At 38.2% G+C, this 22,272-nt stretch overlaps 2 protein-coding genes across 7 annotated transcripts; both read right to left on the bottom strand.

Moving 5' to 3' along the window:
• Positions 1-238: 238 nt before the first annotated feature.
• Positions 239-5,481, bottom strand: LOC131144281 (NDR1/HIN1-like protein 6). Of its 3 annotated transcripts, XM_058092826.1 has the most exons (4): positions 5,437-5,461; positions 3,599-3,712; positions 2,930-3,124; positions 239-1,384 (listed from the first exon to the last, which is right to left on the bottom strand). In XM_058092826.1, the coding sequence occupies exons 2-4, from the start codon at positions 3,608-3,610 to the stop codon at positions 407-409; spliced, it is 1,185 nt and encodes a 394-aa protein (XP_057948809.1). In that variant the 5' UTR covers positions 3,611-3,712; positions 5,437-5,461; the 3' UTR covers positions 239-406. The 3 variants fall into 3 exon arrangements, with proteins under 3 accessions (XP_057948809.1, XP_057948812.1, XP_057948810.1); XM_058092829.1 differs by lacking the exons at positions 2,930-3,124; positions 3,599-3,712 and having other exon boundaries at positions 5,437-5,481; XM_058092827.1 differs by lacking the exons at positions 2,930-3,124; positions 5,437-5,461 and having other exon boundaries at positions 3,599-3,701.
• LOC131144279 (pentatricopeptide repeat-containing protein At1g13040, mitochondrial) lies at positions 2,841-21,584 on the bottom strand. 4 transcript variants are annotated; one of them, XR_009133770.1, is made up of 5 exons: positions 19,703-21,584; positions 5,775-5,895; positions 5,437-5,499; positions 4,229-4,335; positions 2,841-3,712 (listed from the first exon to the last, which is right to left on the bottom strand). XR_009133770.1 is itself a non-coding variant. In XM_058092825.1 (2 exons), exon 1 carries the CDS (start codon positions 21,262-21,264, stop codon positions 19,714-19,716), a length of 1,551 nt encoding a protein of 516 aa, XP_057948808.1. In that variant the 3' UTR covers positions 2,841-5,895; positions 19,703-19,713. The 4 variants fall into 4 exon arrangements, 1 of the variants encoding a protein (XP_057948808.1); XR_009133771.1 differs by lacking the exon at positions 4,229-4,335 and having other exon boundaries at positions 2,841-3,167; positions 3,599-3,712; XR_009133769.1 differs by lacking the exon at positions 4,229-4,335.
• Positions 21,585-22,272: the final 688 nt, after the last annotated feature.

Below are 22,272 nucleotides of genomic sequence, written 5' to 3'. Positions count from 1 at the left end.
ATAAAATATTTGTTGCTGACACTTAGCCCTTTGCCGGCTCTTTAGCTAATATGGCAGCAGGGCATTAAAACGAAGATGAGTTTGTGACGAGGTACTTTCTCTGAAAAAACATTGTAAAGGTCATAAATCAACCAATATAATGCCAAATCCTGAGGTTCTTTATAAAAGATAGTATTAAAATAGCTCGTTTAAAAAAAGATCCAGCGTCCAAAATTATTGAGCAGCAAATGTGCATGGGTCAATGTAAAGATTAACATGTATAAACATAAATTGAGCAGTGATGATTTCCATAGTGAAAGTAGATCAATCTCAATTAAAAAAAAAATAATTAAAAAATTAAATTTAAAAGAAAAACAAGAAAATAAGCCAAATGCAGAGCAAGTCCATTTGCCATCCAAATTGTCTCTCAACGTTTCGTCTTGCATTTGCTGGATACCAGCACCCCAGTGGGAGGGCGAGTCAACACAAGACGGCATCTGCCATAGAGCCAGTAAGAGTACCGAAGGAAACTCCCCAAATTAGATCTCGTCCGAAACAACCCCTTTACTTCAAAAACAATTCTGTCCCTCTCCATCTGCCTCGCCAGCCTCAGGCTTTCTTCCATTGGCAGTGCAACCTGACTGGCGATCATTTCAACATTTGCGAACATGGTCTGTGTCCTTGCTGCAGTGAACGGATAAATGGACCGAGTGGCAAGCAGGGTTTTCCCGTAGTAGAGATTAATGACCATATAACTGAAGTCCACACTCACCTTCTTGTTCGGGTTTGTGAAGTTTGCGAGTAAAGTGAGGTCAGCATTGAGGAGGTAGCCCATGTCGAGATACGCTGCATTTAGGGTCACGCTTGACACATCAAATCTAGGGCTTCTTGGCCGGAAAACAAGGTAGACAATGAGAACAATGAGGCCTCCCAGAATCACTACCACCCAGAAAACTGCACAGAAGACTGCGACAAACCAAGTTATGGGTTTAGTATAGCGGGGCGGCGGCACAAGGCTGCCTTGTTGGTTGAAAGGTTGACCTTGGTACCGTGGCCGCTGTGCGGGCTGATCTTGTGGCTGGGAAGGTCGGCCTCTACTTGACCTGTCTAGGGGAGGTTCCATGCGCATACCAAGTGGCTTCTGGGATTGATGTGCTGCGGGAGATGAAGGCTGCTCAGGACGACCACGTGTTGGGGAATCTTGGCCTCCATATTGCTGTTCTGTGGGAGATGGAGGCTGCATAAGATGACCATATGGTGTGGAAGGCTGGCCTCGATGTGGCCATTCTGGGGGAGGCTGTATGTCCAGACCATGTGGACGGGAAGGTTGGCCTCTATGCGGCCGTTCTGTGGGAGGTGCCTGGCGGGGAACATATGGCTGAGATGATCGACCTTGACGCTGCACCTGCTCTTCAGGGAGAAAATGAGGGTTAGTTTCATGGTGGTGAGACATGGAGCCCATAGAGATGAATCTGTGATAGAGAAGACGAAGAGCTGAAGTGAAGCCAAAAGAATGGTCGTTTATCCAGATGCAAAAGAATGACTTCATGAGAACTTCAAGAAGGATTCATGTAAAGGCAAGGAATCATTCATTAACCAAGTCTGGAAGGTAAGTAATCTTTGTGATACCTTTTGAGTACTATACCAAGTGGAATTAACTGTTAACATTTTTTTTTTATTTTAATAAAAAGAGGACAGCATCTCCTATCTTTATTAGAAAATCTCTCACTTATGGCGGAGAATACCGTGGTTCCAACCTTGAGATTTGGGGAAACAAAATCAAATCCCAAAAATCTAAAAGTGACTTAACCAACTTATTCAAAACCAATAAACCAATGAAAAACAACCAAACAAATAGGAACTAAACAACTATGAGTGGAAAACAAACAAAACTTCGGAAGATCTCGAGGAATAAACCAACCACTCCAACCTTCACAAACACCAGCACAAAGCATCACGAGCACAAGGAAGGAAATCCCAACAAATTCAATTGAATCATTCCCTTGACTTGCTGTGGAAGCTCATCCTGGTGTCACGAGCTAAGCTTGTTCAGACATTATGCTTGCTTGTAACCGCTTATCGCGTGTGCTTGGAATGAGTTTCCATCATGTGAATACTAGTGCAGGATTATTTTTTATTAGTAATTTATTTGTATGTCAGATAAAGCAGTATAACTTCTTGGTCACTTTAATGTTTCCTAGTATTAGGATGATAATTACATAAAAACCTCTTTAGAAGAGGATGAGTGTTCATCATTTATTATAAAACTCACTAACTTTTGTCAACGTGTTTACCCTACTTGTCTCCTTCGCTAAACACATTGTAAACAGAGGTGTTGTTAATAAATTGCGTAAATTCAATGTTTACTGCTTGCTTGCCACCGTTTTCATGATTGCTGACTGTTTCCGCTGCCATTTGCTTGAATGCTAATGAAAATATTTCGTAAATGAATGTTGGTAAACAATAGGCTGACTAGTTAAGCAAAGGTATCTTAACTAGCACCGCACGGCCCTTTCACAAAGGTATGAAAACAGTTGGCCCGTGACACATGGGTATGGAGTAGGCCAGGAGTTATACCCCAAAAAAGGTTTAATTCATGTTCCCCTTAATTTTATTATACTAATAATCCTAAAGCAGTAGTATTGAAACCAGCTTACCCTTACGGCCAATTTTGTCCAAAGGAATGGACTTGCGAAGAGGATATCCCTCTTGTGGGGTAGTAGTTGGCATAAAGGGCAACCATGATCAAAATGCAAGAGAATAACAGTGTGCTTGACATCTTCATTCTGCAGCATTGCAGTTCAGATTTGACAAGTTCACAATGGTGAAAAACATCTAAATGGCCGCTCTTACATGAAGAATTTACTATGAAAATAGCATAGCCAAATGATTTGACCAAATGATTTATAAATTCTCAATCATCATAGTGGGTTCAAAACATGAAAATCACCTCATTGTGTTCTGATGAGGTGACGATGTACCAAATGATTACAAGCATCAAACTATTCTCTGAAAAAGCTGAATGAGTGCAATCCTTCACATAGTTTTGCCTCCAACGAAATACCTGCCCAACTAAAAGGTGAATCTTTCGCAAGGCTGAGAAATCACATTCTTTCACATATTTTTGCCTCCACCAAAGAAAGGCCTGCCTGACAAAAAAAGGCAGTAGCACAGCACCGAATTACTACCTGCTTTGAACATTACTAAGCACCTTCAATCACTCATGCAAGAGCTCTCCAATTGGATAGAAACATGAAACTTCCATTTCAGTTAAAAGAAACCAAGTGGTCCTCATGTCATCTTTGTTGAATCAGTGCAACTTGTTTCGTTCAACAGAAGTCTTTGGTCTTGACCCTTGGGAACTAAATGGACGGCACTATGGCAGTCAATATTAAGAGGCCTGTGCTAGCCTTTGGTCACTTTTCAACAAGCTCAGCTCAAATTGTAATAATGATCTTGTATCAGTTCCCCTTTGCTTCTTAGTTCCATATAACCCACCCCCCAAAAAAATTATAAAAAGTAATTAAAATAATTTTATATAAAAAAATAATAAAGATGACAATATAGACACCCATCTCAGTATCAAATTGCATGCATTAGGATTGGAAAGTAGCATAACCTGTCTTTGCATTCGATGAGTGCATTTGTCCTCTGATTCTTTCCCACTACCGAATTACCAATCTCAAAAAAGAGTAGTCCTGATCAATACACTAACTGAGGCCTTAATGCATACCTAAAAATGTCATTAATAACATAGAAGCATGAATAAGATGAATTAGCTCCTTATGACTAGAAAGAAAAGGAAAGAAGTACCAAAAGGGAAAACCTTTCAGAATTTAGCACAATTTTTTTATGAAGATACACGTCCCCAGCAGAAACGTGAGGATGCAGGTAGACAGCAAAATAGGTACAGAAGCTTCTAATATCAAAACAGCATATTTCATCTTAACCACGATAAAAAGAACATGCTAGCAGAATTGCAGCTAGACTAGCTATTGATAAATTATATAATAAATATGCAATGCTCCCAAATCAAGGAAAATAGAAGAAAACAATAACTGAAGCATCACAAGAAATGATCAAAAATAGTTTTGCAAGAAAACTCCCCCAGCCCATCCAAAACCCAAACTCTATAATCAGCACAAGAAGATGGAATAATATTATAATACAATAATAGAACAATATAATATTATAATAAACAACTTTATTTATTACGAAAATTTAACTATTCTTCATATATAATACATACATAGGTAGAGGGTATTTCGGTAATCTTATGAAATGCTTAACAGGATTCTCATGTTGAACCAAACACAGACATGGATATCCTGTGGACACTGTATATTCCCAAGAATCCTACAAACAAAAACATTCCATCAGATGAGCATTCCAGAATAGAATTCTGAGAGGCATCTAGATCCCACAAAGTAAACAACACATCAAACGAGTGCTTTTGAGCTAGACAAGACATGCAGCATGATAACAGTAAGGATTATTTTGCAAGTCTTTGGAAGCAACGAAGCGCAAAGCTCGGGAAATTTCTCTTATTTTTGTGTGTGGGTGGGTGGGTGGTGTGGGGAGTTAGAAATAAACATCATTCACATCTAACAGGGCAGGGCAGGGCACAAACCTTGTCGTCCTGCACAAATCCAGTGCACCTCAAAGTAATCCACTATGTTGTATAAATCATAAAAGGAGAAAGCTGCAAACCCCTACTCAAAAATTAAAACTGATGAAACAAACCAACCCAAAAGAAAGGAATATACCCCTCTGTTTTCTGCCATATGGATAGGGAGGTAGCAGCCGCAGCACGCCGCCAAGTGCTAAATAGCACTAGACAGTAAGCTACACGGCAGTTGACCATGGGCCAACCATGCCTTGCTCTCATTCTGGCCTGCCAAAAAACCAAAAAACCAAAAAAAAACAAAAACAAAAACAAAAATTAAAAAATTAAAAAATAAAAAAAACAACTCCAAATTTCCCTCTTCATCTCATCATTCAGCCTTGTTGGATCTTTCATTGGGCACTGAAGAAAATCCAAAGCCTCGGCCCATCCCTTGGCCAACAAGGATTGATGATTGATCAAAATCCTTGAATCATTCCACTAACATCAAAAGGCTAACATGGATCCTTAGTTTAAAGCTCATTACATAACACAACAAAGGGACCTAGGCCATCTCTTCAAGATACTGAAAAAAAATCCTAGACCCAAACTCAGCCTCAACTCCCAACAGACACTCCATACAAGGAATCACCGAGTGTACTTGCCACAATTATCAAGGATTATAGTGGCATCTTCATTAGAAGGTCTCAACTTCTCATTTGTTATGGATTTGACACATGATTACTTGCTCTGCTTGATATAATGATGTGATGTATATGCAAGCATGATTGGTGCATGAGTCCATGCTTAATCCAACTAAAGGACAACAAGATTTATGTAAGGTGAGAATTTACCAGGATAAAACAAGAGACTGATTCCACCTGCCCCCACTGCCGTTCTCTATTTGTCCCAAATTACTGCATAAAGGATAGAAGTAGTTATCTACATAAAACAAATTAAGGAGGCATTGTCAAGCTACTCTCTGCATTATAAAGAAAAAGATTGAAAATTGACTAGAAGAAAGAAAATTTATAACAGTGATTAGACATGAGATATTAAGGAATATAGTTTTACTCTTCATGTCAATTTTATTACACCGGTCTACATCCAGTAAAATTATTATTAAAAAAAAATGAAAAGCTTGCATTACATGTGAAATTTTAATATCTGAGTAACAGGGTAGAGCTCAAACCTTTGTCCTTTTTCACTTTAATTTGGCAAGCAGGTTGATGAAATTGGCTTGAAAACTTTTTGGCTTGGGCTTCTCAACAGCATTTATAGAAAATATTACCACTGATGGCATAGACTTTAACCTGAAATTTTTTTTAGTCCAGCAATTCAACAATTAATAAAATTATAAAAAATCCTTAGTTATAACCTGCACAAATTAGTTATTCTAAACATTCTTAGCATATAAACAAGAAAAATATAAAATTAAAAAAATAAAATAAAATAAAAAGAGGCTTATTTCTTAATGCAACTGATGCATGTGCTCATAAATCTCAAACACCAAACGACCTTTGGTTCCATTCAGCCCTATGCCAAGGCAACATCTAACGGTCGGTCACCTGTCATGAGCTATCTTGTGGGATTCGAATGATTGACAGACTATGTTGCTAAGGAGGGTGCGCATAGTAGTTGAGATGTTTGCATACATGCTTGACATAGTTAGAGATGGACATGGCTAGGGGCCTTGGGGCCATGACCTTTGGCAGCATTACTACAATGGCTGCAATGATGGTCAACTCAGGTGTATGTCTGCAATGTCATGCGGTGCATGCTCATGTGTGCCAGCCCGTGTGGGATGTGCATGATTAATGGGAAATCATGCACAACATGACATGTTAAATGCATGGAACACTAGAGAACCCGTGTGTGGTTTTCCTGCATGTTCGAGTGTATTTCCTTGTCTTGAATAAAAGATCAAGGTTGGGAAGTGTTGCTCTTGTAAACAGTTGGCTGGCTTATCTGAATGCTATACTGTTGCTATCCTTGCAGGATAATATACAAACGAATTTATTGCAAGGATATTGGCTGAACTAAGTGGGACTTCGGTGCCATCATAGTCAGTAAAAATTTGTGCGAAATTTGTTCCTCATGACATTGGTATCAAAGCCTAGTTCGTCAATGGAAAATTTGATTGGCGGGATAGAGTTGATATATAAGAAAACTTACTTGGTTTTCCACAAACTGATGGTGCAGTTCCATTGGCAGTGCAATGCAAGCAATTGGCGAAGAAATTGGTTGAGTTGCAGCAAAGGCAAGTTGATTTCATGGTTACCACAAAAACAAGGATATCTTTCTGAGTGATATGACTACCCTCATAGAAACCATGTATGGCAGGCTTGATTCTATGGATGGCGAGATCACACTTATGAAGTCAGCCATCTCTTCAACCTCCGGTGGGGTGAAGCCTCCTATAAGATTTGATTTCTGAACCGAAGTCCTTTGTAGGGAGTCGAAGTGCAAAGAATTTGGAAAACTTCTTGTGGAAATATGGAGCAGTACTTCAACATATTCCAAAGAATGAAAGGGTTACCATCACTTCAATGTACATCTTTGGTCATGTTAAATTGTAATGGTGCAATTCATTAGAGGAAGATGCGAATGCGGGAAGGCTTCAAATTGAGGCATAGGAGACACTAAATCCTTCTGTGCAACACTGCATGGGTTGTAAGGGATGCCATGAAATGATTGAAGCAAACTTCAAGTCTACGTCAAGGAGTTTAGTTCCTTGATGTTGGACATCAAAATATGTCAGAAGATTTATTGAACTTGGTATCCGCTTTACAACTGTGGGCACAAATTGACTTGCAAAGACAAGGTGTGAAAGACCCCCCTACAGCTATAGCAGCAGCAAATAGCTTAATTGATTTCAGAGTCGATGCAAAGACCAAGGATTCCAAAGCCAACAAAGAAAGATAAAGACAGAGATAAAGACAAAGACAAAGGAAAGGCTAAGAAAGAGAAAGGGAAGAAAAAGGAAAAGGAGGATAAATATAAGGCAGAGAAGGGTAATCAGAACATGGGAAAGCAAACTTCCCAAAATTCTCAAAACTCTGGTTGCTTCGTCTTGCAATGGTCCCCATCAAGCCAACAACTGTCCCAAACAGGAGAAATTAAATGCTTTGGTAGCCTGACTCAGATACTAAAGGATCATCACATGTTAGCCCGTTGCAATTGCTAAATGCAATTACTGCCGCGAAGCCCCTATCTCATAAAGGTCTTATGCATGTATGTGCAAGTGAGGGTCAACGACATTGAGATTGATGCGATGATGGATTCAGGTATCACTCATAATTTCATTGTAGAGAAGGAGGTGGCGAAGTTTGGGATCAAACTCACTCAAAGTTCAAGTTGAATCAAAGCTGTGAATTCTGAACTAAGACCATTTAGGAAATGATCACTACTGTCCTCACTGTGGGACAATAAAGCCTGCTGACAATACCCTTGGATGACTTTGATTTCATTCTAGGCATGTAATCCTTTGTGAAGGCAAAAGCGATGTTGATACCCCACGTCGTTGGAATATTAATCTATGATGAACAAGCTTCTTGTCTTGTTCTTGCGGTGTACAAGTATCCAAGCAAGAAAGGGCAAATGTGGCATTATATCGGCCACACAAGTGAACACTGGATTGAGGAAAGGAGACTCCACACTCTTGGCTGCTTTTGTGGACATTAAACCAAACCAAGTGGTGGAAGTTTCTAATGTGGTTGAGACTTATTGGGAGAGTTTTATGGCATGCAGAACTCCCTAAGTCTCTCCCACCCTAGCAAGCAACTGATCACCGAATTGAATTGATGCCAGGTGCTAGAGCTAGACCCCTGACAAAATGGGACCCGTGGAGTTGGTTAAATTAAAGAAACAATTGGATGAACTGTTGAGTGCTAGACTCATCCAACCCTCCAAGGCCCCTTATGGTGCTTCAGTGGTGTTTCAGTTCCTTGCAAATGCATGTGGGCCATAGGGCATTGAACAAGGTCACCATCAAGAAACAAGTATCCTGTTCCTAATGTGGAGGAGTTGTTTGATCGATTGTCCAAAGCATCCTACTTCACAAAACTGGACTTGCAGTTAGGGTATTGGCAAGGGGAATGAGTCAAAGATAGCATGTCTCAATAGATATCTGGTTCTACAAATTCTCAATGATTCCGTTCAGTTTGAGTAATGCCCCTGCTACTCTTTGTAATTTGATGAATGATGCATTTTATGAATATATTGATCATTGTGTGGTTATATATCTAGATGACATTGTCATTTACAGTGATTCCTTGGAGGGTCATTCGCAGCACTTGAGAAATGTGTTCACCATATTGCAAGAGAATCAATTTTATGTTAAGAAAGATAAGTGTGAATTCTATCACCAGGAGGTAGTGTTCTTCATTGGGTAAGCAAAGGACGCATCAAAATGGATGAAAGAAAGGTAAAGACAATTCTTGATTGGCCTGCATCCTCAAAGGTCACTGAACTACAATCATTCCTTTGGCTGGCCAACTTTTATTAGAATTTGGGGATATTCAAAGAGAGCTGCCTTATTGACTGATTCGCAGAAGGATAAGAAATGGGCATGGACATATGATGGTCAAAGTGATTTCAATGAATTGAAGATGGTTGTATCTTCAAATCCAATATTATGGTTACAAGTATTTGATATGCCTTTTGAAGTGCTTATTGATGCTTCTAATAGGACTATTGATGGAGTCCTTGCACAAGAAGGGCATCCTATGGCCTTTGAAAGCAGAAAATTAAAGGATGCTAAGGTTCATTATTATACTCATAAAAAGGAAACGTCTGTTTGACTTTGAATGGATTAACAAACCAGGAAGGTAGAGTCAAGTGGCTAATGAACTCAGTCAAAAAGAAGTGGAGGACTATGTTGCAACCCTTAATCAATTGGAATGCAAATTCATTGATCGGATTCGGGGTGCTGCACAAACTGATGCTAAATTCATTAGACTCCAATAAATGGTACAAAAGGGGATTGTGTGCTGATACTGGTAGCAGGATGAATTATTGTACACACCAAGGGAAGCAGGGTTTATGTTCCTCACATTGTAGGACTTCAAAATGAATTGTTGAGGGAAGTGCATGATGCACAATGGGCTAGACATTTAGAAAGGAACAGTAGCAATGTAAGCACGGTCCTTTTTCTGGCCCAAGATGGAAGAGGATGTCAAGGCCTATGTTAATACTTGTCTTGTATGCCAACAGGATAAGTTAGAAAGGCAAAAGGAAAGCAAGGTTACTGCTACTTCTACCTATTCCAGAGATGCCTTAGAGGAACTTGTCCATGAATTTCATAGTTGGGTTACCAAAGGTGAAGGATTTGTGGTCAATCGCTATGGTAGTTGACCGTTTCTCTAAGTATGTAGTCTTCATTGTAGCCCCATATGCTTGTCCTACAGAGATGGCTGCAAAATAATTCTTCAAAAATGTGGCGAAATATTTTGGGATGCTTGAAGACAATGTAAGTGATAGAGACACATGGTTCACTAGTAGGTTTTGAAGCCGCTTGCTCAATAAGCTGGGATCAAACTGAAATTCTCTACAAGTAAATCACCCTCAGATCAATGGCCAGACTGAGAGAGTGAATGCTCTACTTGAGGAATATCTTCCACATTATGTGTCAGTCAGAAAATCTGGGTTGATTTACTAGATGCAACCAATTTTGTAGCAACTTTCACAGATCATCTTCCACAGGGATGAACATAATTGTATTGGCCTTGGGTTTCAACCTCTAATCCCACATGAGGTGCCTGTACAACATACTAGTGGGAAATGTCTTGCTGTATATCGTTTAACCCGTGGTAAGCAAAAGATGCCTGAAGAAACCAGAAACAGCTTGTCTAAGGCGCCCAACAAATGAAAAAGCATACAGAGAGGAAAGGGTATATATATGGTGCTAACACCCAAGATATAGAAATAAGATTAGCAATAAAACAGTTCATAGAGGACTCATTGCCAAATATGATGGGCCATTTGAAATTCATAAAAGAGAGGATCATGTCACTAACAGGTTGAAATAACAGGTAAAAGTTCACCCAACTTTTCATGTGAATCTCTTGAAGCCTTTTCAGGCAAATCTGCTGAATGGAAGCAGGAGACAAGCAAAGAAAACCCCACCAGTTATTAGAAAACAGTTGAAAAGGATGTAAATAAAACTGTGGATCGCAAAAATGAAGGTCAAAGTACGAAAAACCAAGGAACCTACTATTTAGTGAAATGCAAGGGTTTGTCAGATGCAGAAACAACTTGGGAAAGGGATGTGACTTTGTGGCAGTTCGAAAACAAATAAAGGATTACATTAACAGTCTTCCTACGAGGATGTTAGTGTCCTCCAGAGGGGATAGTTTGTCAACCCATTGATCACTTGACAATGCCAAGGCATGTGGTTCCATTAAGCCATATGCTAAGGCAACATCTAAGGACGGCCTGTCAAGGGCTGTCTTGTGGGATTCGGATGATTGACGTATTATGTTGCAAAGGAGGGAGCATATAGTAGTTAAGATGTTTGAGAACATGCTCAACATAGTCTAGATATGGTTGGGGCCATGGTCTTTGATAGCATTGCTGTTGGTTCGGATTATACTGTCAGATGACTAACTCAGGTGTATGTCAAGTGCTCCAACCTCATGTGGTGCGAGCTCATACGTGAGATGTGTCATGACGGGAATTTGGTGCACAACATGAAGGTTTGAGCCATAAGCAATACCACTTGTTAGTGATATAGGCAGATTGACATGTTTGTCTTATAAATGGCTGACTTGCATGCCTTTGTCTAAAAGCAATTTCATGGGTTTAACATGTCCCACTTTCTGGACATGTAATGTGCACACAATCGGTTACGCCTTGTTGGCAATTGCTGGTTGCATCATACACAGCCTATGCAGTTGGAGTTGTCAAGACTCTTGACCCAACTATATAATAAATTGACATGTTATATACATGGAACACTAGAGAATTTGTGTGTAGTGTTCCTACATAATTTTGAGTGTATTTCCTTGTCTTGAATAAAAGATTACTGTAAAATGTTTGGCTCATGTGCTTGTTATATTGCTCCCACACTTGGAGGATAATATACCAACGAATTTAATTGTGAGATATTAGCTGAACAAAGTGAGACTTGGTGCCATCACAATGGATAAAAAATTGTGTAAAATTTATACCTTGTGACAACTGCTCTGATAGACACAAAGAGCAGTTATACTATTGTACAATTGGCCAACTTATTTAGGTCTTTCCTTGGGAGAATCCAAACATTACTTCTCAAAGTGAGACTTGGTGCCATCACAATGGATAAAAAATTGTGTAAAATTTATACCTCATGACAACTGCTCTGATAGGCACAAAGAGCAGTTATACTATTGTACAATTGGCCAACTTATTTAGGTCTTTCCTTGGGAGAATCCAAACATTACTTCTCCTCCGGTTCCTATGGTAGAGCAAGTTGCTAAGAAGTTGGACGGGAGGAAGCAGTCATTTTTCATTTTAGTAGTCGTATGACTTTAATTTCTGCTCATCTTTCTAGTATTCCCAAATTTTATCTTTTCAAGATTCCTTCAAAGTGACTAAGGGCCTGTTTCAAACTTGGAAAATATAAGGGAAAGGAAAGGAAAAGACAAAGGAATCAATAAAGTTTGGTTACTGAGGAAATTAAGAAGGAAAGTAAAATATATAACAAATCAATGAATAAATTTTTGATTTTACACATTAATAACATTTGATTTTTCTTAATTTTCAATCATATTAGAACAATTTTTCTTTCTTAATACTATTTGATGTAGAGAAAATACAATGGAAAATGAATTTCCTTCTTATTTTCCTTTCCTTTTCTTTTCCCCAACAAAACCCTTCATCCAAATGGGGCCTTAGAGTATAGAGAAATTGATGAGAGATTTTTCTTTGGAAAGGGGTGGGAGAGGGAAGAAAGAATTATTTAGTGACTTGGGGCACTATGAGGTGATAGCGTTTTCCCTTTAGATGTTGAACTTCTTTTGCATAAGGTAACTAAGAAAGTATGAATGGTTGGGATGTTTTGATTCTTTCTTTCCTTTTCTTTTCTTTTCTTTTTTGGGTGGGTCGAATATTTCACATCCTAATCCTTCAAATTTAACCTACTTTCCTTTCTTCATCTCAACATAGATGAAGGGGTATAGGCTAATTTGCCATTTATACAAGATTTCCAACATTCACAATGCTTCTATTCCACATTCCTATAGTCTAGATGACACAAACTTTCTTGGAATATTTGCTTTTTTTCGTAATCTTAGGTTACGTTTGGTTTGCGGAATGTCTATTATTACAAATAGATTAGTTTTAAGGAGCAAGGTTGCGTTAGGTAGCTGACAGCCAACGTAAAATTTGTCAGATCACTATGATATGAATCCTTACCGAATATTTGCTAGGGCGTCCCCTACGAGCGACGCGTTGCATTTGAACCACCCGGGTGCAGCGAAAAGTGGGCGAGGGTAGGCTAGGTCGTCGCCCCGAAGAGACGCGCCGTGTCGGCGCCCAAGTACGGTGTCAAATATGCGAGGGTTCTTGCATCATTCTGGACGTGGGCAGGTAAAGATTTTGGTTCAAGAAACTAGGATTAGATTAGCAACTTGGAATATAGAGACACTTACGGGTAAAAGCATGGAAATTGTGGATACAATGATTAGAAGAAGAATTAATACAATTTGTCTTCAAGAAACTAAGTGGGTGGGGGAGAAAGCTAAAGAAATCGATAAATCAAGATTTAAACTTTGGTACACTGGAAAAGAAAAACATAAGAATGGAGTAGGCATTATTATCGACAAAAACTTACAAGATAGCGTTGTAGATGTAACTAGAGTAAGGAATAGAATTATAAAAATCAAGATAGTATTAGGACGAGATAATAAATATCATTAGTGCTTATGCTCCTCAAGTTGACTTAGTAGAAAATCTTAAGAGACAATTTTGGAAAGATATGGATAGTATTATAGAAGGCATACTAGGGACTGAGAAAATATTTATAGGAAGAGATGTGAATGGACACGTTGGAAGAGATAAATAAAAATTATGGGAGGATACATAGAGGATATGGATATAGAGACAAAAATGAGTCTGGCGAGACGATCTTAGACTTTACTATGTCATATGATTTTAGTATAATGAATACTTGCTTTAAGAAAAGAGAAGAAAACTTAATAACCTTTAAAAGTGGACAAAATAGAAGTCAAATAGATTTTTTTTAAACTAGGAGGGTAGATCGTTTATCATGCAAGGATTGTAAAGTTATTCCAGGTGAAAGCCCAACCACACAACATAGAGTCTTAGTGTTAGATATATGTATTAAAAAAAGGAAGAAAAATGATAAAATAAACCAGTGTAGGAGAACTAGATGGTGGAACCTAAAAGGAGAAAATATAATAAAATTTATAGATAAAATGATCAAAGATGGGGATTGGACCTTAGAGGATGGGATAGATACAAATACTCTTTGGAATAGATTAGCTAACTCCATTAAAAAGATAGCAAAAGAGATTTTAGGTGAATCAAGGGGAAGATTCTCGAATAGTAAAGAGAGTTGGTGGCGGGGTAAAGATGTACAAAAAATCATAAAGACAAAAAGAATTTGGTATAAAACGTGGCAAAAATGTAGAAACAGAGGTAACTTTGAAAAATATAAGGAGGCAAGAAAAGATGCAAAAAGGACCGTTAGTGAAGCTAAATATAGATCATTTAATAGTTTGTATGATAGATTAGGTACAAAAGAAGGGGAAAGAAATATATTTAAACTTGCTAAAGCTAGAGAAAGGAAGAGCAAGTACTTAGGAAATGTAAAATGTATAAAAAATGAGAATGATATTGTCTTGGTTAAGGACGAAGATATTAAAGAAAGATGGCGAAGTTATTTTAGTAAGTTGTTTAACGAAAATCAAATAGAAGGCTTAAACTTAGAATTATCAAATGAGGAAAAGATTAAACATATAATATTTATTCGCAAAATTAGAATTAACGAAGTTAAGTTTGCACTAAAAAAGATGAAAAATGGGAAAGCTATGGGACCAGATAACATCCCAATTGAAGTTTGGAAATGTTTGGGTGATAACGGAATTATATGGTTAACTAATTTATTTAACACAATTGTAAAAATTAAGAAAATGCCAGATAAATGGAGGACAAGTACTTTAATACTTATATACAAAAATAAAAGAGATATTCAAAATTGTAATAACTATCGTGGAATTAAACTTATAAGTCATACGATGAAACTATGGGAAAGGGTAGTTAAACAAAGATTAAGGTTAGAAACGAAGATCTCAAAAAATCAATTTGGTTTTATGTCTGGGAGATCTACCACAGAAGCTATTTATCTTTTAAGAAGATTAATGGAAAAGTTTAGGGAAAAGAAGAGGGACTTGCATATGATATTTATTGACCTTGAGAAAGCATATGATAGGATACCTAGGGAAGTTCTATGGTGGGTTTTAGAAAAAAAGGGTGTATGTTGTAGGTATACCGATGTCATTAAAGATATGTACGATGGAGTAATGACTAGTTTAAGGACTATAGAAGGAGAAACTAGAGAATTTTCAATTGCCATAGGTGTACATCAAGGATCTGCTTTGAATCCTTATCTTTTTACTTTAGTGATGGACCAATTGACTAAGAGTATTCAAAAGGAGGTTTCATGGTGTATGTTGTTTGCAAATGATATTGTATTAATTGACGAAACTAGGGACGGAGTAGAGGCTGAGTTAGAATTATGGAAAGAAGCTTTGGAATCTAGAGGCTTTAGGATAAGTAGAAATAAAACAGAATATATGAAATGTAATTTTAGTAATGATAGGAGGAATATTGGAGACAAAGTTAAACTTGATGATGAAGAAATAAATAGTACTTGTAGATTTCGATACCTTGGATCTATTATGCAAACTGAAGGAGAAATTGAAGATGATGTAATGCATAGAGTTAAAGCAGGTTGGTTAAAATGGAGAAGTGCTTCGAGTATGCTATGTGATCGTAGAATACCCTTAAAATTGAAAGGGAAGTTTTATAGGACAGCTATAAGACCAGCTATGCTATATGGATCGGAATGGTGGGCGATGAAGAAACATAATATCCAAAAAGTAAAAGTTGCCGAGATGAGAATGCTTAGATGGATGAGTGGTATAACATTAAAAGATATATTAAGGAATGAACATATTCGTGGTAAGTTAGGTGTAGCTCCTATAGAAGATAAGATAAGGGAGGAACGACTCAGATGGTATGGATACTTGCAACGTAGGCCTTACAGTGCACCTGTGAGGAAGAGTGACTTAGTTACTATGGGGGGTAGTAAAAGGGGTAAGGGTAGACCTAAAATAACTTGAGAGGAGATAGTGAGTAAGGATTTAATATCCTTGAATCTATCAAAAGAAATGGTCCATGATCGCATAAATTGGCAAAAAAGGATTCACATAGTCTACCCCACTTAGTGAGACTACGGCTTGGTTTTGTTGTTGTTTTTATAAAACAAATAATAAATGGTAGCCCAGTGCACAAAACTCATGCATATGCGGGGTTCAGGGATGGGGCAGACCACAATGGGCCTATAGTACACATCCTTACATTACTTTTTTGCAAGAGACTGTTTATGAGTCCATAATAAGAAATAGACAAGAAAAAACTATTCCCAAATTTTATCACGGCAATGCCTATTCATTTCTTATTACATGTTGAATAAAATAATTAGTAAAATATAAAAGGAATAAATATTCCCTTAATTCCTACAATTTAAACTATATTCCATCTTATTCCAACGAATAGTTATTTCGCTGAACCAAACGAGTCGTTAGTGATAGAGAGGGGGATGAGTTTAACTCCTTGAGTTCAATTATTGTTTCTTGCTCATTTCATTTTTCTTGGGATAAAGGGAATTTGGTGTCTTGATAGTTTTTCTACTTTCTCTCATAAGTTTAACTCATGGGGACACTTGTTTCTTGCTCGTTTCATTCCTATAGTCCCAATATCGTCTTTCCCTCTTGAATAAATTTGTTGGAAGGCCAAGATTCCTTTTAAGGAGGCGTTTGGTTCACTACATCAAAAAAATTCCCATGGAATGACATTCTTGAGAATCTCATTCCTAAGAATAGAATATTTTTGTTTGGTTCACACTGTAAAGGAATGAACACAAAATGTCCATGTCAATGGTTCAATATGAAAATCATGGCAGGCATTTCAAGAAGATGATCATTATATTCTTGAGATATGTATAAACAATGTATGAAGAATAATTGTATTTTCAACACAAAACCTACTAAGGTTCCATTTTCATAGGAGCCATGTTGTCCAACCAACCAAATTAGTGAGGGCAATTTGGTCCTCAAAGTAAGATCCCTACGAAACTTACCCATAGAAGAAGGTGCAAAATGCTCATGTTCTATGAAAATGCTTAGCTCCTGAGAATGTTAAGATTTCCACCATATCAACTTACGATGCCCAATGTGGAAATAAGATGCCATAGGCATCACATTCCAAGGAATGTTAAAAGATGTTGCAAACCAAACACTCCCAAAGGTTAAGGATTTTGTCTAGCGCGTAGTCTTGAATAAGATAATGATTGTTTGCGAAGCAGGTGGCTAGTAAGGCTCTATCCCCCAACATCCGCATGTTGAGCAAGCAGAGTATTAAGATTATTGCCCACTTTTTCTGCACTGCTCTTTTACTTATGGATTATGGAGTTTTCTTTTTAAATTTTTAACACTACTGAGGAAAAGGATTTGGTTCGAGATTTTGATAAAAGAAAGATGCTAGAATTTATGGAATTGAGCGTTAATGGCCATAATGCAGTCTGTTTGGTTATAGATTTGAGAATATTTTGGGATATAACAGTTAGCCCCAAAGTTTCATGACCCAATTTTAATGTTAACAAATTGTTATTGAACTAGTTATTTTGAGTTTGCGCTGTGCTAAACAAGGCTTTAAAAGAACGCAAGTTGGAGATATGGACAAAACTTGAAGGCAGTGTCAAGAGTTTTTGTTAATTGTGTTGCCTATATTTTTAGTATTCTCTGAGTTTCATTTTGTGTAAATCTCTTAGAATATCTTGACAATGGCACAAAAGTAACTTAAAACATGAAAAAGAACACAAAATGGAGATTGTTTCGGGCACTCAGCTTGGGGTTGTCAACCAGGCCTCATAGGTCAGTCAAGCGGCCTTGGCAGAAGGCATAGCGATTAACCAGTCCAAGGGATAGGTCGATGGACCCTGCTTTTCAAAGACTCCTACAGTCTATTCAAAACTCTAACTGCTAGTGTCAAGTTGATGGTTTGACTAGAAGACATCTCCAACGGGCAACAATGCCGTTTAACCAAGAAATATATATATATATATATATATATATATATATGTCTCCTAAAGCCCAATGAACACAAATGAAGCTATTTATATTAAATTACCAAAAGCTCAAACACTATTTTCTCTCATTTAATCTCTTCGTAATTGGACTTGGTCATCTCAAGAGATTTCATCAAACACTTGTGCCATATTCTTGAATATTTCATTGAGAGGTATAGCAGTGAATGCATTTGTATACACACCTTGTGAGGTTCATCTTTGTATTCAAAAACTTGTATTTGGCAACCTTGCTTCCATCAAAGCAATGAGTATAAGTTGGTGACCTTGCCTCTGTTGTAGCAAGGTGATTAGTGTAACCTCAAGGTGGTTTGTCCTTACAGGGCATGAATATAGGCTTGGGATAGTTGAACCACTTTAAAAGGAGTTTGCATTTCTCTTCCATTGCTCTCTTTACTTTAATTGCTTTAATATTTGTGTGATCCGCTTGCATTGTTTGACTTAATTTTTAAACTTGGTAATCAATCAATTAGTTTTAATTAAACCCAATTCACCTCCGACCCCCCCCACCCCCAAAAAAAAAAAAAACCAGAGAAATATGCAATTGGTCGATTCAAGAGTAAAAAACACAACACCAAAATTTTTTCAATTTTGAGGAAGGACAAACCCAACTGAATTGACCGACTGTTTCAGTTCAGTTTGACAGTTCTAAGAACTAAACCGAACCAAAACTCCTTGAAATTTTTTCTAGGCAGTCACCAAACCGACCAAATCTCAATATGCAAGCCATGCCATGATGCCAAGCCTGCTGAAAATTTATTTGCTTTTCCCCAACTTAAAGATACACTTATGCATAGAGATAATCATCCATGTGGGTATGCAAGTGATATCTGTCTATTATGCATAATTAATTAATAATCATGGAGTTGTCTCTGTCAGTCCCAATCAGAATCATGGGCTGAGGAAGAAGAGTTGGTCCTGTGAATCTTTAATTGGGAAGGGAGGTGCAGGCACTCTTAAGGAAGAGGAGCAGTGCAATGTCATCATCACTCAGCAGAGACGGTGGAGGCCGGAGGGATGGGAATTGCAGCAGGAGCCATTGAGGCAGATAACTAAAGACTGAAGATCAACTCTGAAGATTAACCCCATCTCCCAACTCCTAAGGGCTTCGACTGAAGGCTGAGGCTGGGTTGGGCGCCAGGGCTGGGACTGGGCAGGGGGCTGGTCTTGGGTCAGGAAATAGTTCAGTTTTTGGCATCAACCGAAATTTTCTTTGCATAATCAAAAACCGAAAACCAAATGAAATATTTTCGGTGGTCACATTTTGAACCGAACCGAATTAATTTCATAACCAAACCGTTTGGGTCAAATTAATTTGGTTCAGTCGAGTATTTCGATTTGGACCAAATTTGGCACAGCCCTACTTCCCCCCCCCCCCCCCCCGGGTTCTCTCGGATTGCCACTTGGCCATACAATAACCCTCCTAGGATGTTTGTTTGGGAAAATGGTAGCCTTTTTTTTGCCACTCTATGGGCGCAAGTGGCTGGTGCTTTTCCAGGAGTTCCACTGTCTCATATTCAAAGTGGCTGCAACTATATCTGTGCTCTTTTATGTTCTTGTATTTTATTCTCTGTATGGAAACTTGATCATCATTGCCTCAAATGGTTGACTAACAATTTAATGGCAAGCCTAATAAATTAGTGCATCATGGAGATGAAATTCTCCTGCTACCAATGACTGAGGTTCCAATGAAAAGCAAATCACTCAAGTAAACTTTCTAGAGAGAGAGAGAGAGAGTATATGATACACACCATTTTAACGTTCATGAAGACGCATCTTTAGAATGGATGGCACTGATTAGTATCTCAGAAACAGCTCTGTCAAGAGTGAAACCCTTTTCCATCATCTCATCCCACACCTTGCAAGCCACTGCAAGATTATTTTCCTGTATGAGCCCTCCAATTATCAACTTGTAGGTCACGTCATCAGGATAGGAGCCTCTAGCATGCATATCTTTGTAGAGATGCATGGCCTCACGGACTCTCAATGTTCTGAAAAGCCCATTGATGAGGGCATTGTAGGAAATTACATCAGGGACAATTCCCTCTTCTAACATATTGCAGAAAACATCATGAGCCATCTCAGTTCTGCCGGTCTTGCACAGATGATCAATAATTGTAGTATACAGCACACGATCTGGTGAGAGACCCATACCTGTCATTTGATCAAGAAGCTTCTTGGCCATATTGGAATTGCCTTCTCTAAGAAAAGCTTTTATGAGAATTGTGAAGGTTACCAGATCTGGAACAATCCCCCTTCTACCCATCTCCTCCAATAGCTTAAAAGACCTTCTAGTGTGGTAGGCCTTGCACAGCGCTTTAATCATGGTATTGTAGGATACAACATCACATAAGCCCCTGGGTTCCATCTCTTTCATCATCAACTGGTATGCCTTGTCAAGACGGTTTGCTTTGCAAAGGCCCTTAAGAAGTTGGTTGTAGCTATACGCATCAGGTTTCATCCCACTAGACTCCATCTTCTTCAACAGCTTCTCTGCCTCTTCCAGCATAAGCTTATCACAGCAATAATTCAACATCACATTGTAAGTGATCAAATCAGGTTCACACCCATTCCTCCTCATGAATGACTTGATAGCTTGTGCTTTGCTAATTTGTCCCGCTCGACAAAACCCAAAAATAAGAGCATTATAAATCGACTTACTTAATTCAACTTGACCCTTCACTACACCCACCGTAAGCTCATATGCCAAATCAACCTTACCACCTTTACACAAACCCAGTACTAATGCCCTGCAAGCCTTAACATCTGGACTAAACCCCTTCTTCATCATTTCACGCCAAATTTCAACTGCAAAGTGAAATTGCCGCGCCCTGCACAACCCACTGATAACTGTAGTATATGTGACAACATCAGGCTCTCTCCCTTTCTCGACCATGGTTCCTACTATCTTTAGAGCCATGTCTAACCGATTCTCTCGGCACAAAAGATTCAAATAGATATTATAAGCCCAAATGTCCGGCACCGACCCAATCCTGTCCATGTCTTCTAGAAGTTTCTCAATAAGACTAAAGTTCTTGACTTTGCACAAACCAGAAATGAACCTTGAATATGTGAATGGACTCAAAGAAAATCCTTGTGGTATCATTCTGCAGTAATATTGCTCGGCCAGATCGAAGCGCAATTGACGAATCAATACGCCCATATATCTATTGTAATCTATGCCAAATACACGACAGTTCGATTCAGTCATCTCGTCAAATGTTGAGATTGCATGGTCTATCAAACCAGCTTTAACGTAGCTAGAGATTCGAGATCGGTACACAAGTCGTTGCCTGCCAATACTTTGATACATATCAAGCTGAAGCTCTCGAGGCAGAACGAATGCATGTCATCGAATACATATCTAACCTCCTGTGAATTCCAAATACAGAAAACAGTAAACGAAAATTAATTTGGAGCATGACCAATCCGTTAAATCATTGATTCTCCAAAATGTGAACGGCAAAAGGAACGTAGACAGAACCAGAGAAGCTTCAGTGAAGTCGACGGAGAAACCCTAAAACGGCGAGAGAGAGGGAGAGGGAGAGTGAGAGAGAGAGGGAGAGAGAAGCGCACCACTTTCGGCTACGGAGAAGGGAGAAGGGTCGCGACTCGCGACAGCGTACGTGTCGCGGCGAGAAAATTTAGGGGCCAAATCTAAAATGGCAACCTGGGGGTAATGGGCTTTCAAGCTGGACTAATGGGCCCAAATCTAATTCAACGCTTGGCCCGCAAACTCGTTCGGGCTTGGATGACGGCCGAAGTGAAGTTGTTGGGTTAGCCTGGTTCAGTTTCACAAGGGGCGACGATTTTACACACTTGACCGCAATTTGGAGTATGAACTTTATTGAGAAACCAAAATTCTCAATTTTCAAATCATATCATTTTTTAATTTGCACCTAAAACTAAGGCATTGAGAATAATTTGACAGCTTACCTTATAAAAAGTCTAAATTCAACTCTCGTTAAAATATCTAACTAAAATACCTAACTATCGATATTAGATCCATCTCTTATTCGCTCCAAAACATTGTCATATCATTCTCCAAAAGTCTAACTCATCAATTAAACGACATAGGATTCAAAAATTATAATTAGACGCATCTTAAAGCTTAATTATGCGTATAATTCTGAAACTCACGTCGCCTGAAAATAATATTTCTATTTGAAGCATTTTCTAACTTTTATATGAATTTAGAAATAAAAAATAATTGAAAGTTTTTATAATAATTTAAATATTAAGAATAAAATTTAAATTTATTTTCACAAGGAAATAGTGTCACAATTCTTTATTCTTTATTGCTGTCCACTTACTTTATATA

Source organism: Malania oleifera, chromosome 12 (assembly GCF_029873635.1).
Source record: "Malania oleifera isolate guangnan ecotype guangnan chromosome 12, ASM2987363v1, whole genome shotgun sequence".
Lineage (NCBI taxonomy): Eukaryota > Viridiplantae > Streptophyta > Magnoliopsida > Santalales > Ximeniaceae > Malania > Malania oleifera.
Note: the sequence above shows the minus strand (reverse complement) of the source record. Positions and strands in the feature narration are given on the sequence as shown.

Excerpts from the sequence above, each read along its gene's own strand:
- LOC131144281 (XM_058092826.1), bottom strand. Across the intron at positions 1,385-2,929 it reads CCTCATCAGAACACAATGAG|GTGCAGCGTCAAGGTCGATC; the intron begins GTGATTTTCATG and ends CCTGAAGAGCAG.
- LOC131144279 (XM_058092825.1), bottom strand. The coding sequence starts at position 21,264 with ATGTATCAAAGTATTGGCAGGCAACGACTTGTGTACCGATCTCGAATC.